This window comes from Labeo rohita, chromosome 24, assembly GCF_022985175.1.
Source record: "Labeo rohita strain BAU-BD-2019 chromosome 24, IGBB_LRoh.1.0, whole genome shotgun sequence".
NCBI classification, from domain to species: domain Eukaryota; kingdom Metazoa; phylum Chordata; class Actinopteri; order Cypriniformes; family Cyprinidae; genus Labeo; species Labeo rohita.
Window position 1 is genome coordinate 29,738,210 of NC_066892.1, and position 17,379 is coordinate 29,755,588.

The 17,379-nt window shown below is 39.7% G+C and overlaps 1 protein-coding gene across 1 annotated transcript in view; it reads right to left on the reverse strand.

The window, feature by feature from the left end:
• tgfbr1b (transforming growth factor, beta receptor 1 b) overlaps window positions 1–16,545 on the reverse strand; it is a 63,096-nt gene extending 46,551 nt beyond the window's left edge. Inside the window, exon 1 of the mRNA XM_051098208.1 lies at window positions 16,080–16,545. Coding sequence (XP_050954165.1) covers window positions 16,080–16,176 — 97 coding nt within the window. The 5' untranslated portion in view covers window positions 16,177–16,545. The remainder of the gene's footprint in view (window positions 1–16,079) is intronic.
• Between the last annotated feature and the right edge of the window lie 834 nt (window positions 16,546–17,379).

The following is a 17,379-nucleotide window of genomic DNA, read 5'->3' on the forward strand; positions in this document are numbered from 1 at the left end:
TTTCATTCAAATTCCAACTCATCAGCTGAAAGAGAGCCGAAGAGCTGAAAGTGTATATTCTGAGTATAAGTATGACTGTAATGTCTCAGTGGATCATGGCGAGATGTGCTGGTTTTAACCCACTGGGTGCAGCACACTGACACTGACCGTCTGCAAACACCTTCACAGAATGAAACACTACAGACAAAGATCTCCAATCCACCACCCAGTGCCTGATTATCAGCCTGAATGGATCCTTGCACGTTCACAGACGTGTGTAAACACTGACTCAGCGTTTGGCTCTGGAGTGCTCGTGGTCTGGAGGACGCCGGTGCTCCAAAGATAGGGCTATTTTGGGAAGGGTCAGCAAACTGAGATGGGCGCTGCCGGAGGCGGAACGGGACAATGACTCACAAGACCAAAACAAAACCTACAGCCAATTTTAACCAGGGATTGTGGACTCAATGTGCAGAGTATTACTCGAGCGTATTACTCCAGATTATTACTCCAGTGTATTACTCCAGCAAACAACTCCAGCATATTACCCCAGCACATTACTCCAACGCATTACTCCAGAATATTACTCCAGCACATTACTTCAGTGCATTGCTCCAAAGTATTACCCCAGTACATCAATCCGGCGCATAACTCCAGCATATTATTCCTGCACACTACTCCAATGTATTACTCTAGCATTTTACTTCAGAGTATTATTCCAGCACATTACACCAGCGTATTACTCCAGCACACTGCTCCAGAGTACTGCTCCAGGGCATTACTACTACAGCCTATAACTCCAGCGCATAACTCCAGAAATACTCCAGCACATTATTCCAGAGTATTACTCCAGCATTTTACTTCAGAGTATTACTCCAACATTCTACCCCAACACATTATTCCAGAGTATTACTCCAGCTCACTGCTCCAGAGTATTACTTCAGGGCATTGCTCCAGAGTATTACTCTACCATATTACTCCAGTCTATTAATCCAGTGCTCCAGAGTATTGAGCATCATGCACATTGCTTCACCATATTAATTCAGCACATTGCTTCAGAATATTCCTCCAGCGTGTTACTCGGTCTTCTGAATGGTAGTGCACATACCAATTTTGAATTTCCAATTCAACTTCTGCGGTTTAATTAATTTAAATTGCATCTCTTGAACTGAAATATCTTGCAGTGCTTTCTTTCATGCACTTTTGCATATCATTTTTTTACTTCAAAACTTGAAAAAGTCATATAATTGGTTCACAGCCCAATTAAATTGTTTACTGAACCTTCAAAACAAAGTACTAAAAGTTAAAGCCAGCAGTTCAGTGAGGGAAACAGATTCAACTGCCATTCTGACAGATTCAGTTCTGAATGATTTAGTGATTCATCATGCTGATTCCAAAAACCAGTATTTTAATTCTTCTTTCAATGATTAATTAAAAACAGCTTAGCTCGAAGCCTCTGTAATAGCCAAGTTTGATCAATATTTCTCTGAAATCATCAGAGTTCACTTCAACAGGTTATGAGAGTCATTGGAGGTGTAAGGCACTAACCCGGTTTAACACTGCAGGCCTGAAACAAGTGCGTGTTTGCATCTCACGCAGTCTAACGCTGTTATTTCTCCATCACGGCTCGCTTCAGCCGTTCAGCCATTACTCCACTCTACACAACCACAGGACACACATGAGCTATAGACAGACTCAGTTTGAAAACACCAAAGCTGGGAGGATGAGGACCGGTGTTATGGAGGACCTTGCCATATAATATATAATATTACTTATATAATAAAAAAGAAAACAGATAGAATAGAAAAAGAATAAAGGGATAAAAATTATTACCCACTTATAATTATTTTTAATTACAGTTTATTTATTCAATATACTTATTTACTTATATTTTTTTATTTATACATTTTTATAAAAATCTTTATAGGTATTAAAGGGATAGGGATTATAGCTTTAAGTTCAGTTCAGCAAAAATGAAAACTTTAGCTTCATGTATTCACCCGCATCTCAATCAAACCCGTATGAGACTCTTGAAATGGAACACAAAATGTATTTTGAAAAAAAAAAGTCTATTTGTTCATTCAGTGAAAGTCAGTGGAGTCCAAACTGACTTTCATTGTGTGGACAAGAACATTCTGCAAGATGCTCTTCAGCGTTCTGCAGAAAAATGAAATGCATTCCAGTTTGGAACGACAAGAAGCTGAGTAATTCAAGTTCAGTTTGGGGTGAAGTGTTTGGGTCATTTACGGATGATTTCCGATTCTTTTCCTAGGAGAGGACTTCAGAAAACTCTTGAAATATATAAAGGGGTCATGAAATGCATTTTAGAATGTTTCCTGAATTGCACTTATAAGTTCAGTATGTTTTTTTTTTCTCGTCACAAATAGTTGTAACTTAGATATAAATGGTCATTTCAGCCTCTGATTTAAACACACAGTTGGAAGGGGCGTGTCTGCTGTCAGACTTAATGGAAACGCCCACTGCTGTGATTGGCTAACATCTTTGCCTATGAAATGAGGATTACATGTGGAACTCTGGAAACTTTTACAGCGTTTTTACCATAACCTCCTTAATTACTACGGCGATGACGCATGTTAAGGGCGCGTCGAGTGATGTCAGCATGCCAAATCCTGGCATTTCAGAGAGGTAGAAAACAATAATTCATATTTTAAACTGGGGAGTGAGTTCAGAAACTTCCTGTAGTATGTTTTCATTTATTGTGGAATAACCTCTCACATGTCTAAATATCAAGAACATTTTGATTCTCCATTTCGTGAGCCCTCTAAGAGCGCTCGTTGAAACAGTCTAAGAGGAATACTTTAATTATGCTACGGAATAAAACAGATCATTTCATTACTTTGCCGTCCGTGAAAAGCACGCAATTTTGAGTCACTCAACTCAATAATGCTTTCAATTAACCCAATTCAATCTGATTAGGAGCATCTAAGCCATTTATAAATGGACGGGAATGGGGGCGACTCAAACGTCTGCAGGATTTCAGTCTCAGAAATCAAAAGGACGGAAGCGGTTTCAACTAATGCCAAACACAAAGCAAGAGAGAGGAAAAAACCCAAGACAATGACTACTGATTTTGGGAATCAATGGCAATTGGATTTCACATCTTTTGAGCCTTTGGCTCGAAGCTCTAATGCAGTAATTGAATGATCCGGCATTGAAAGCCAAGTGCTGTTCAATGTCTTTTCGGCAGAGAAGGAGAAAGCCAGCGAAAGCTCCCGCGTGCTCTCGGCCGCCAAGGCAATTCATCGGTGTAATCCAAGCACGCAGTCGAGAGTTCAATGAATCGGTGTGCTGTTTGTTCACCGTCCCTTTAGTTCTCCGAACGGCAGACAGGGGATCGATTGAAGAGCGTGTCGAGTTTTCAGAGCCAAGCTAATTAATCTTCATCTGGATGTAAATTGGTAAAGTGGTTGGGTGGGTTGGTTAGCATTCCTGACAACAAATCCCACTCGATTAAGCTTGAAAGACAGAATCCGAGCCAAGACTCTACCAAACGGGAAAAAAAAAAGACCGAATGTGAATGTCAGAATCAAACAGCATCCATTTAACATCCGTAATGCGGCACGCTTCATTAAACTGGAGAGTTAGATTCAAAGTTTCTGCCAAAATCCTCACACTGAGCCTCACTCATCATATACGCGCAAGAAAAAAATGGTTTTATGGCCACAAATTAAGTATCTGTTTCAATGTAGCTAAAACAAAAGAACAAATTAGCGATCATGGGAACAAATTCTTAATTCAAGCCTATGAAATCTTCTTAATTCTCTGATGAATCGCACACAATTTGAAGATAAATTTTTCCCAATGAATTCAATTGCACGTTCTATTTTAATGGACCAACCGCCTGGTAAGCCACCAACAAACAAACATGAAACTTCTGAACTACTTTGATATTCACCACAGTAATGAGTGATTGATAAACACGTTGTGTGTCTGTATAACACAGCAGCCCAAAGAGCTGAAAGAAAACTATGGTATTACCCTACTACATGTCTACAAACCCCTATAATTACCTGGTGAAAGTCCAAAAAACATGGTAATACTGGTCAGTGTGGTGCAAGTTCAGATTGATTTCTCTTGCTAATATTTAGTTCTAAGTGATGGTGAAACACTCATGCAGGTACCCGGCACAGCTGTTTCTACAAAGCCCATAATCCATCTTAATATTTCAAAGCCTATCTTGAAGACAGACTGTTGTAGGCTAAACACCAGAGCAGACTGTGTGCAAATAAACACACAGACCAGACTCAAATCACACCAGCGTAAAACACAAGAGCTCAGGATCAGGCCCGACGGCCGCGATTTCAAGAGAGCTACCGGCACAGCAGTACACGGTCGTGTTTCAAACGCTAAATATACACTTCTGTCATAACACATACGGTTTAGTTATGATAAGGAGCGACACTTGAAGCAACAACTGATATTTTAAGGCTACAGTACATGAACAATATATGAACAGACCCGTCACAGAGAAGCAGACGTCTGTGCCTTCTATACAGTGTCAATTGAATTCAACCTGACAGATAAAAATTCAGATTGCATTCATAACCAATTCACGACCGATTTATCGCTGAGGCCGATATATCGGTCAATATTTGACATTTTTAAAGGTCCCATATTGTCAAAACTGAAATTTCCTGGCTTTTTTTCATGACAAGTGAGGTCTAGGGGCTATATAACTACCATATACGTTTTAAAACAGTCAATCCACAGTAAAATGCACACAGCCTGCATAAAATAGCTGTGACTTTCGTAAAAATGTGACGTCCGAACTACTCAGTCACCACCTTCAGTCACCGCCCCGAGCATGTGACGTGTAAAGCGACACGTACGTTGCACTAAACTGAAACTAAACTGGTGAACGATCTACGTTTGGTGAGGAATCAACGTGCAGTGTGAAAGAGGCTTTACTAAAGCAATAGTTATGTAACTTACTGCATTCGGTGTTTGAAAAAAAATAAAATAAATTACCAATCTGAAACATCCTGTTCAGCATCACCAAGCCACAGCAGGCTACAGCATACATGACCCTAGTTACCTGTGGTTGGTCTGGCAGTGCGTCACTCAAAAATCAACAGACCAGTCAGAAGAGAGGCTCATGAATATTAATTAGACAGGCCAAAATCGACCTGTTCTTGACAGAGCTCCTAAGAAAGGAGCTGTAAAAATATATTGAGACGGTTAAGTCGTAGAGACTTGAAACTTAGAGGGTTGGTAGAACTCACACCGCCTACAATCAGCCTGATGGGGGCGCTACAGCGAACAAAAGTACGAAATGGCTCATAACTCCTGAACTTACATCCATTAGTCAGCCTGGCAAAATGTTCAGGTATTCCGCATGTTTTGAAAAAACAACTTTTGCAAACTAGGCCTAGGGTTTCCGCCCGATCGGAACCAAACCAGTGCAGAAAGATCCTCTGGTGAGCGAATATCAATAATTATCAAAAAAAAAAGTCTAACTTTCGACGCACCGTTGGAAAGGGATGCCAAAACGTTCAAAAAGGGCGTGGCCACTTTTAGTAAAATGTCTATAACTGCTAAACGGAATGAGATATCGTCACCAGAACACTTACGTAAGAGTCAGTCTGAGGTCACAGGAAAAAAAAATGCGGAGCTTGGCCACTTAGTGGCGCTATAAGAGGGAACAAAACTTTAAAATGGCTATAACTGCCCAACCATTTGTCCCATCAACATGAATATTGTTGTGCACGGTGTTGGTCCGAATAGCCACAAGTGTCTACAGTGAATTTGCGTATCTCAAAAAACTTGGCCACCACTGGCCACAGCAGTTTGAGCAACTGTTAGATTAACGGAGGCCGATCGGAACGAAACTCGGTGGGCCTGTTCGACTCATGAACCCAGAGGTCTGAGAGAAATTTGAAAAAAATAAAAAAAAATATCAACCCCTGGGGGGGCGATATCACACTTTCCAAGGGCGCAAACAATTGTACGACGTTCAGTTTTTCGCACATACGCACAATATTCATATTATATGACAGAACTCCTCATTCCAGACAATCACTGCTGACAATCAAATCATTTCTTAAATGATTGAGAACTACTTTTGCAAACTAGTCCTAGGATTTTCACTCAATCTGGAAAAAAACACTTTAGTAAAATTCTCTGGACTCTCTAGGCCATAACTTGATTTAGGTGGTTACAGGCTTGCTAAATAATGTCTTTTTTTCATACATGCTTAAATGCCGTAAAGTGCTTGAACAGCAGTAATCTCTGCTTGCAGCTGTATTTATTTTTATATTTTTATTAAAAAGTTCAACACTATTTTATGTTTGTTTTTATTATCTATTTTAAAAACTATCAGTCAATGAATTGTTTCTTGTCCAGTGCCGTCCAGCCTAGTTACTGTTATCAGTAAAATCCTCTATTGGTTAACCTTTAAATGGCATAAGGTATAAGGGCTGATTTTGGACACAGCCCGTGATTTGCTAATCGCCCACTGGTTATGGTAAGTATAAGAGGGCGGGACATTTTCAGCGTAGAAAGAATTAAATTTTAGACTAATAAAACTGTTGTGTAGGATGAGTCATCAATATTTCTGCTGGAAGAGAATGACTGAAATTTTAAAAACATTTAAGGTGGATTTTATCAGCATCTAGGAGTAAACAGTCAGCTCATAAATCTGCCTTAAAAGTGAAGCTTGAAAATGCTGAGTGTAGCCAAAGCTAACAGTGCGCCCAGACTCCAAACGGCACAAAGGAAGCGCTCCAGAGCCGACCGGAGTGATTTAACACAGGAAAGAGGCGAAGGTGAGCTCTGCATCATGTGGGTTTTTCATCAAAGAAAGGCTCTCCACGCAGCTCCTCGGGCTCACCTTCCGCGTGCGGCGGAATTAATTACGCCGCGTTTCCTGGCAACCGCAATCCCTGCTCACGGGGAGGAGCGTGAACGTCACACACACACACACACACACACACACAGAGCGAGCGCTAGCATCCAGACGCACCCTTCCCCCTTCGCTTCACTCCCGTCCAGGAGCGCACGCTTTTCTCAGCACACGGCATCCCAGAGTCATTTCCATAGGTCAGCGCTCGGCCCCTGACCCCTATTCGCCCATTACTGCCAGGCCTTTGTCCTCGACAGATGTGGGTTTGGGTGCGAGGATCTCAGATGGACCCCGTCAACCTCCGCCTCCCCCACAAAGCCTTCTGCTATACGAGTCTTTGTCTGCACATGATAAAGAGTAAGGACGGATCTGACGGCTCTCCCGAATGTGTTCATTCACACCACAATCACAAAACGCTTGCATTTAATAGTAGGTTCACACGGAGAACGGGTGCGAGTATGCTAAAACGTGTTAAACCGATCTGAAAATGCTAGAATATTATGAGCAGAAAGCATAAACGTTTCTGTTTATCTCAATGATTGACTCTGATCATGCTTTCGATCAGTTCCATACTATGTTTGGTTCCCAACATTCTTCAAAATATCTTCTTTTATGTTCGACAGAAGAAAGAAACTCATACAGGTTTGAAATGACGCGAGGTTGAGTGAACGATGACAGAATGTTATTTTTTTGGGGTGAACTGTCCCTTTAAAGACATTTTTTACATTTTTAAATTGTGAACAATGCTTCAGGAAACAAGCCCGCTAAAAGGTAAAATATCTATAAACGTAAGCGCACTACTTGAGCACATGATGCATTTTCTGTGAGTCTTTCTGGGAATGTATATTTGACACAGACCGCAGTAAGTCAGAACAAACTCCAGCGTGAAACAGCTAAACTTGCACAGCTAAACAAAGACAACCTCCCCAGTGAGCAGCAGAGAGATGGATGAACAAGTCCTCTTTATGAATACATTATCAGGTTTACTTAAAAGATGCATCTTGTGAAGAAACACACAGCTTTGACAGATGCGGTTATAAATAAATAACCAACTGACAGGTCATTAGCAAAGTATCGACTGATTTCCTAACAAGTCTACTGTGTTTGGAGACCTTCCATTCAAAAAACCCAAAACAAATCATTTCAGACCATGTGGTTGTGCAACAAATAATCCTCAGCTTGACTGAATGAGCTGTTTAAGATGTCAGGAGAATAACGTAATGCTTGGTGTTTTACTATGACACGATTTAAGAAGAATACTCGCTGCATTGTTTTCATACTGATTATTTTAGTTTCTTTGTATTTTGCTGTAACAATATGAATAAAGACAACACAGATATACAACAAATGTGACCCTGGACTACAAAACCAGTCTTAAGTAGAACATTAATATTTGTAGAAATAGCCAACAACACACTGTATGGGTCAAAATGACTGATTTTTCTATTATGCCAAAAATGATTAGGATATTAAGGCGAGACACTGCAGGTGAATAACTCATAGTTCTCACCTTACTTACCCAGTTGGTTGATTACATAGATAATTTCAAAAGTTTTCTAAAATGTTAGTTTTAAATACGCAAATTATGTATTATTTAATGAAATATGTGCTAATTTGTATACATTTCTCTAGTGCAAAAATCTAAACACTGGATGAAGTCAGTTTCAAAACTATTTTTTTCATTTTTTTGACATATTAGACTCAAAATGTTTTTACAAAGGGAATTTCTGGCATTTCACTTTGTCACTCCATAATTCAGAAAATACTTAGAACAGACAGAAAACAATATGTTTTTATAGTTTTTTGGGGAGAATAAGATGTATAAAATCAAGCAAATTATATATGAACAAATCCCTCTGTAAAAACCTTCAGGATGTATACAGGAATAAAAATGTAAAGTTTGGTGCGTGTGAGTGCTGCTGAAATGGACATTTATGGCTGAGTGTAGGAGAAAAACTTATTTTGAGAAACAGCCTTTAAAAAATATGTATTGTAATTGAAATCTATTGACACAAATAGATAAAGCGCTAGAAAAGAAACGCCTAACAGGGTCTTTTGGATGTTTTCTTTTTACTAGTCTGAAAAAACACCAGAACAACAATTTACAAATAATGTACTCACCCCCTTGTCATCCATGTTCATGTCTTTTTTTTCTTCAGTCGCGAAGAAATTGTGTTTTTTGAGGAAAACATTTCAGATTTTCCTCCATATAATGGACTGATATGGTGCCCTGATTTCGACTTCCAAAATGTAGTTTAAATGCAGCTTCAAAGGCTCTGAACGATCCCAGCCAAGGAAGAAGGGTCTTATCTAGCTTATCTTATCTATCTGTCACTGTTTTCAAAAAATAAAAGTGTGTATACTTAAGCACAAAAGCTTGTGTAGCACAGGCTCTGGGACGCACGTCCATGGGTCATTCTTGTACGATTCTTTCATTTTGAACAGATCTTTAATGTGACTTGGGAAGAACGAGTCGTCTTGGGGAGTCGTTCAGTCACACATGCGCAACATCCTGTTATGTTCTGTACTGGAATTAGTTCACCTGTTTCGAGTCTTCAGGTTTTTTGAGTCGTTCGTTCATCTTATGGGGCGTCACGTGATGCTGATTTTGCTAAAATGAACGAAATGACTCAAAAAAAGATTCATTCACTTTGATAAATGAGACTCAAAGGTCCGAGTTGGTAAAATGATCCGAACTTCCCATCACTACTGCGAATCACGTCTAAGTTCATCGTCTGTGTACTCCGGCTCAAAAAGGTAGAGTATGTTAAAAAACTCCATGTTATTTTCTCCTACAACTTCAGAATCGTCCGACATCGTTGTAGCTTTTTGTTTGTAAACAGCATTTGATTTACTTGCACTTTCTTAGTCTTTGCGTGTTCGCTTTGTAAACACTGGGTCTGTAGTTCAGCGTGACCTTTCGACCTGATTCATTAGTACGTGAACGCGCATCCCAGAGCCTGTGCTACACCAGCTTTTGTGCTTAAAAAGTATACACATTTTTATTTTTAAAAAAAAAAAAAGACTGATCGTTTCACTAGATCGTTGGCTGGGATCGTTTAGAGCCTTTGAAGCTGCATTTAAACTACATTTTGGAAGTTCACAATTGGCACACCAATGAAGTCCATTATATGGAGAAAAATGCTGAAATGTTTTCCTCAAAAAACATAATTTCTTTACGACTGAAGAAAGAAAGACATGAACATCTTGGATGACAAGGGGGTGAGTACATTATTTGTGAATTGTTGCTCTGGAAGTGGACTTCTCTTTTAAGTAAAGACCGTGTTCCATGAAGATATAACAATGAAAAGCTTATTTATTCAGCTTTCAGATGATGTATAAATGTCAACTTCAAAAAAACGGACCCTTCTGACTGGTTTTGTGGTCCAGGGTCACAAATGTCTTTTGAACGTTGGATGTTTGAAGAATGAGTAGAATAACAAAACCTCGTTGTTTTGAAAATGTGCTTATAGAGTGAATCTGCTGCTGATTGTTTACAGTTTAATGGAAGTTACTCCTATAATTTGTGCTGAGGGCATATGAAAAGGTGGATATTAGATGAACAGTGTCTGACTGTACAAGGAAAATTACAATGACTTCAGCATGACACTGCCAAGGAAGGTTTATAAGACGGACCAAACTGTTGTTTCACTGACAGTGACCCAGTTGTGAGCATCTGGCGATCACAGAGGAACGTCTGAGTTTGCGCACGCAGCTCCACGCTTCCTCCGTTTCCCGGGGACGTCTCGACCGCCGCCCGTCTGTGGGCGTATCGTTCCGGAGTACGAGTTAGCGGGAGACGGCTTTTCTAGGACACTCCGGAACCTGAGTGAAGCTGACGCGCTAATAAGCCTTCAGAGAGAAAGGCCAGTAAAGCGTCAAACACCAACTTTTCTGGCAGACTTTCTCTCTGCCCGAGGCTCTGCTAATTGCTGGCGTGTCAGAGCACATGACGGACCGTTCCTTATAAATACCCGGCGCTCCAGGCTCCTCGGAGGCACAGGGGGATCATAAACCTGCCCGTCGGACAGGCAGCGTCTCCGCTCGAGGAAACGAGCTGCAGGAGGCGGGAGGAGAACGCCGTAAAACCGGCAGAGCTCCCTTTCAGATCAACCAGTGAAACTAATGAGTGGAATGGAGGGCAGGACTGGATTCCAGCGCTTCACCGACACAAAAGCATCCCAACAGGAACAAGACGTCAGATTCTGTAGCTCGCTGGACGCACACTTGTTCTCTTTCACCGATTCAGGTTCATTTGAGCCATTTAAATGGTTAGTTAACCCCAAAAAAAGAAAACTCAATCATCATTTACTACCTCTGATCTTGTTCCAAACATAAGAGTGATTCTGAAACAGCTTCTGAAAGCCAGTATTTAAAAACACTGCTCAGTGTGATCTTCAGCAGATTTCAAAACGAATATGTACGATGTTGAAACAAATGAGGACGGGCGCTGCTGAGCTCAAATTAAAGACAAATAAGCAGCATAGAAGTATATTCCAAGTCATTAATTACCAGTTTTGATGTTAATGACTTCAAATGCAACTGGTGATTTTAATTTTGGTCTTTTCCTCATATAAAGTCACTGTATGACTTCGGGGAAATGCTAAATATTTACTGCATGAGTCACATGTACCACTTTTATGATGGTTGCTGGTAATTTCTAAACAACAACATCTGTCCGGGTACACTGTGTTCAAAAGTTTGTGGTTGGTTAAAGTATGTAATGTTTCTAAAAGATTTCTCTCTGTTCACATAGGCATTTATTTGATCAAAAACACAGTAAAAATAGTGAAATATTTTTACAATGTAAAACCGCTGTTTTCGATGTGAATATCTGTTAAACTGTAATTTATTTCTGTGATGCGCAGCTGAATTTTCAGCATCATTACTCCGGTCTTCAGTGTCACATGATCCTTCAGAAATCATTCTAATATGCTGATTTGCTGCTCAACAAACATTTATGAATATTATCAATGTTGAAAACAGTTGTGCTGCACAATATTTTTGTGGAAACCATCATACATTTTATTTTCCAGGATTCACAGATGATAGAAAGTTCAAAAGAACAAAATTTATTTCAAATATTTGGTAACATTATAAATGTCTTTACTGTCACTCAATGCACCCTTGGTGAATAAAAATGTATTCATTTTTCAAAAAAAGCAGCGTATTTCAGCACTTCCAGAAGTTAAACAGGTTTGCAATGACATGAGAATGATTAAATGTTCATTTTTTGGAGGAAGCAATGCATAAAGTGTTGTGTATGCATGATTTTCTACACACGATGTTGATATGTTGACAGTGCAAGTTGCAGAAACGCTTGATTTATGTGCTTTGACAGAGGCCATTAATCACGCCACTATCTCCTATTGCATCCAAACCACAAATGCCACAGTCTGAATGTCCGTATAATAACACGCTGTAAAGTGATACGGGATTAGTCCAACAGGTACGGCCGGCCGATCGAATACGGGAAGCCGAGAGTGCTGCGGTCTGCGGGGAAGAGCTCGACGAGGCCTCGGTTTCATCCCAAAGGAAAGCGTGTTTTGAACAGTCAAAGCTGACTTTGAGATAAATGACTTGAGATGGCTGAAACACAGGAACCCAGGGAGGGCACTTAACCCAAATTACTTAAGTAAATACAGACAACAAATGGACGGCATGAGAGCAGCTCTTACGGTGTCAGTAGAGCAGCGCTTTAATAAAACAGACACTCGCACCGCTATCGTTTTAAGACGAGCTATTCAGAAGATGCAAATGTGGCCGTTATTAACTGCGAAATGTGAATAATGCCAAATTCAACTCTCAGAGACAGACAAAAGGAGCGCTGCTTAAAAGTAAATCGTCACCCGTAACCGTAGTCTATTACTTTAAAATGAAAGCCTGAAAACTCTATTACTTTGTCACTTTAAGAGCCCAAAGTCAAGTCTAACATAAAATGCTCTAGATATACCGAAGCCTCGTAGCGTTTTATTTATTTCCCTGAGCCAGCTATACTTCTAAAAGCCAGCGTCGCTGCAAAATAGCGGTTCTGCCAAAGGCAAGGCCGCCTGAACGCATCGCTACCTCTCCATTCGCTCACAGCTGGCACTAATGCAACTTCTCAAATTAGTTTTGGTTCTTTAAGCCGGGACAACAGGCGATTCGGGGTCACAAAAATACTTTAGATTCCCGTCCCAAAGGCAACATTATTGCAGTGAACATGTATCAGACGCTCGATCCAGAGACGAGCCTCTGAACTGGGCTTTAAATCAGCGTCTCTGGATGAGGCCTCATTACGTATTAGTCATGCATCTGCCAGCCAAACTGCTGAGAGACGCTCAGGTGATGTGCTTTTAAACACAGTCCAACAACGCTTTTCTCTAATGTACATTAGTAGGACACAATCCCATCCATTTCACACGTGATTTGGGTTCAACACAAGATTAAAACGATCGCACTAGTGGCATAAGATTGATAAGTGCAAAAATCAATCTAGAAAAAAAAAAAATCAAAATCCTGAGTTACAGTGAAGCACTTGCATTGAAATTTAAAAACAGTTTTAAAAGTAAATGCATAAGATGCAAACAATACGCACTAGTCATTCCCAATCAAACAACATGACGCCCAAAACACCACTGTCAAAAATGACGAGAACAACTTTACAGCTCAAATAAAAATACCAAGGACAATAACTACATTAATAACTATAAAGTGAGAATCGTCCTAATTCTATGAGGAGAGTGAAAAACCATGAATCACTTTCAGAATGATTTTTTCCCAGCTTGACAGCCAATCAGAATCCATCCTGCTTTAAAGAGCCTGAGCATTTAATGCAGCAGATGACAAAATGAAGAACATTTATTTTTCATCATTTGCAATAAAACTAAGTTGCATCTAAAAAAATTATAATTTTGTACATTTCAATAGTATAATGATTCAATGTACAGCACCTTCAGAAGTTGAATGCATGCATTAAATAAGCAGATGTATGCACATTCTTTACACATCATTTTGTAGAAAAAGATTTTTTGGTAACACTTTATAATAAAAGTTCATTACTTAGCATTAGTTTGTTACATTAGTTAACAAGAACTAAGAATGATCAATACCTCCACAGCATTTATTACTCTTAATGTTTCAGAATTTACTAATGCGTTATTAAAATCACAAGTCGTGTTTGTTGACATTAGTTAACGCACTGTGAACTAACATGAACAATGAACGCCTGCATCTTTTAATAACTAACATTAACAATTATTAGTAGTTTAATACATGTATTGTTCATTCGTGTTAGTTCCTACATTAACTAATATAACACACTGTAAAGCGCTTCCAATTTTTTTTGTAGAAAAGGTGCATCAGTGTCTTTCTCCGACCGAAGCGACATGAACACACGTGACGTTGTAATTACAATAGTCAGCTCGTAAATACTGACTTCCCAGGAGAACTTGAACACACCAATTAACGTTATCTTTAGTTAATGTTCTTGGTGTGGACGGGCCTTATCCTCCTCAATTCTCGCCTTTTTTATTTAAGTGAGGAATAAGTCAGTTATTTTTGTGGTAATCAACATAGAGTTTGATTCCACTGAATCATTTAAGGTGTTTTTCAATTCATGCATTTACAGCAAACATGAAACAACGACCAACATTATTTATTTGTTAATATGCAACACAAAATGGTTTGCAACAGCAATTCCACGTTGACTTTAAGCATCACTGCTCTCCTGACATTCATGATTCATACGGTGCCAATAAAGCAGCACTCCCTGATTTAGTGAAGGTGACACAAACGCACGTCACCTGGCCGTAAACGCGTGTGACGATAACTGTGCCTCAGACAAAGTGGAATGTGACACAAACTCAAGTCTGCAGTCAAAGTGCATGTGACAAAACAGATAAAGAAGCAGAACAAACCCACAGGGCATCACAGGTACATTTATAAACACTCCTGCAGAAAGTGCTGTGGTGTAAATGGCAACAGTGTGGCACCACACACACCCACTCATGCTGTCTAACTAGTCAGCACACTAGGATTTGAGACAGACACAGTCTACATTCTTCAGTCTACATACACAAACATCTGACATCATCATCCGGTGTGTTTACATTACTATCATCATTATAACTACTACTAAGATTGATCCGTTTCTCCCACACTGAAACGGGCAGAAAATAAACCACTATTCCTAAATATATATATATATATATATCTGTTTACGCTATGATACAAACACAAACGGAGACACTTCGGGCAGACATTACCGGTTAACTAGTCGTATTGTGTTGTTAGCACATTAATTCGGTTCTCAAACTAAGCAGAACTAGTGGAAACAAGTTAGCCAAACAGCTAACAGCTAATAGCGTCTACAAAAGTCAAACGAGGTGACGAAACACCGTTTTTAAATATAACAAATGCGAAAGAAAGTACATTAAAAACACACTGTGATCGAAATTCACTCGGTTTATAAGTTTTAAAGCGCTAGCAGCAGTTAAAGCGCAGTTTTAGCGTTATCTGGGCAGTTAGCCCGATCTAGCTAAATCCGTAAAAAACTCCCTATATGGCGTATTTTAAGATTGTTTATTTAATCGAGTAAGAGCAAATAAGTAAAACAACTGTTGTATCTGGTAAACACTAAACTAAAAGCTAGTTATGAGCTGTTTGTCAAACTGACGATTATAAAGCGACACCAAGATAAAGTTTGACTCGCGATTCAGGACGAGTAACGACAAACTGATTGACGAACGCTTCATCGATATCATCATTTAAGAAACGAGTTTAAAAGCTACATCCGCCCGTTTCGACTGAAAATACAACGCCTCGAGGCAGGATGAGTGTGTGTGTGTGTGTGTGTGTGTGTGTGTGTGTCACTGTCCTGCCAGACGAGCTTCTGATCGTTAAACTGATAAGCACAAACACAACCCGAGTGTAAACACTCCAGCGTTACCCGCACGTGAATCACCTAAACACACACGTGAACGGACTCAGTCCGCTCCGCTTCCGAACGCAATCAGGTGCGACACAAAGGAGTTTTCGGCGCTTTTCTCCTCATTCGCGACGGAATAAAGGAGCCTGTACCGACAGCATCTCTCGGTCTTTCTCTCCGCCTGTCTGTCGCGCTCTGACCTGCGCCATCTTTGCAGAAAGACTCTCTTTGGGGCTGCAGTTGCTTGCAAACAAAGAGCAACCCTCCGACGGCCCCCGGACGAACGGCGTTCGCTGCACAAAAGCGCACGGACGCACGCGCCGCCGCTCGTACCTTCTGTGTGTTGGATCCTGGCTCCGAAGAACAGGGCTAAAAACACGAGACGACACGGTATTGCATCCATCCTCATCATCCTCATCGTCATCCTCATCCTCCTCGCTCACGCTTCTTCTGCGAGACTCCAGTAGTTGAGTGTGAGGCGGACCGAGCGCCGGAGGAGTGAGAGGAACACACCGAGAGAAAAGGGAAGAGGAGCCGCGCGGTCATTGGCTGAGCGCAGCGACACCGATCCCCGCCCAGCGGAGTAAAAAGCCTCCTCTCCGCCCGTCTGGAGCTCAGCTGGAGAATAACACCCGCTCATTGCATAAGAACACATTCCTGTCCTCTTCTGTCTGATTGCTCTTGGCTGTGCTCGCTTCTCTTTCCTCTTTCCAATATTATAAATATGTCTGACCGTGGCAACTGGACATTCACCAAAACTCCTGACTGGAGTAATAATGACGGACTAAACTTAGCTACATATACACTACACGTTTTTAAATAGGAAGATTTTTAATGTAGGATGTGTAATGCATTTTAATGAAGAATTCTGCTCGCCAAACCTGCATTTATGTGATACAAAGCACAGCAAAAGCATTCATACTGTGAAATATTTTTTGCTATTCAAAAAAACTGCTTTCTATTTAAATACATTTTAAACTGTAATTTATTTCTGTGATGTGCAGCTGAATATTCAGCATCATTACTCCAGTCTTCAGTGTCACATGATCCTTCAGAAATCATTCTGAGTGCATTTTTTTTTTCAAAATTCTTTAATGAATCCAAAGATCCAAAGATCAGCATTTATCTGAAATAAAAAGTCATAAATATATAATTTTTCACCCAAAAAATAAATAAATAAATAAAAATTATATTTATAAAAATATATAATTTAATTTATTTATTTAATATTTTTATTTTATTTATTTATTTGAGGAAAGAAATTTTAGAAATTAATGATTTTATTGAGCAAGGATGCTTTAAACTGATCAAAAGTGATGATAAAGACATTCAGATGAATGCTGTTCTTCTGAACTTTCTATTCATCAAAGAAACCTGAAACAATTCTACTCAGCTGTTTTCAACATAATAATAATAATAATAAATGTTTGTTGATTTCAGAATAATTTCTGAAGGATCATGTGACACTGAAGACTGAAGTACTGATGCTGAAAATTCAGCTTTGATCACAGAAATAATTGGCATTTTAAAATATATTCAAATAGAAAACAGTTAACTTAAATAGTAAAAACATTCAGATTTTTACTGTTTTTGCTGTACTTCATACCAAATAAATGCAGGCTTGGTGAGCAGA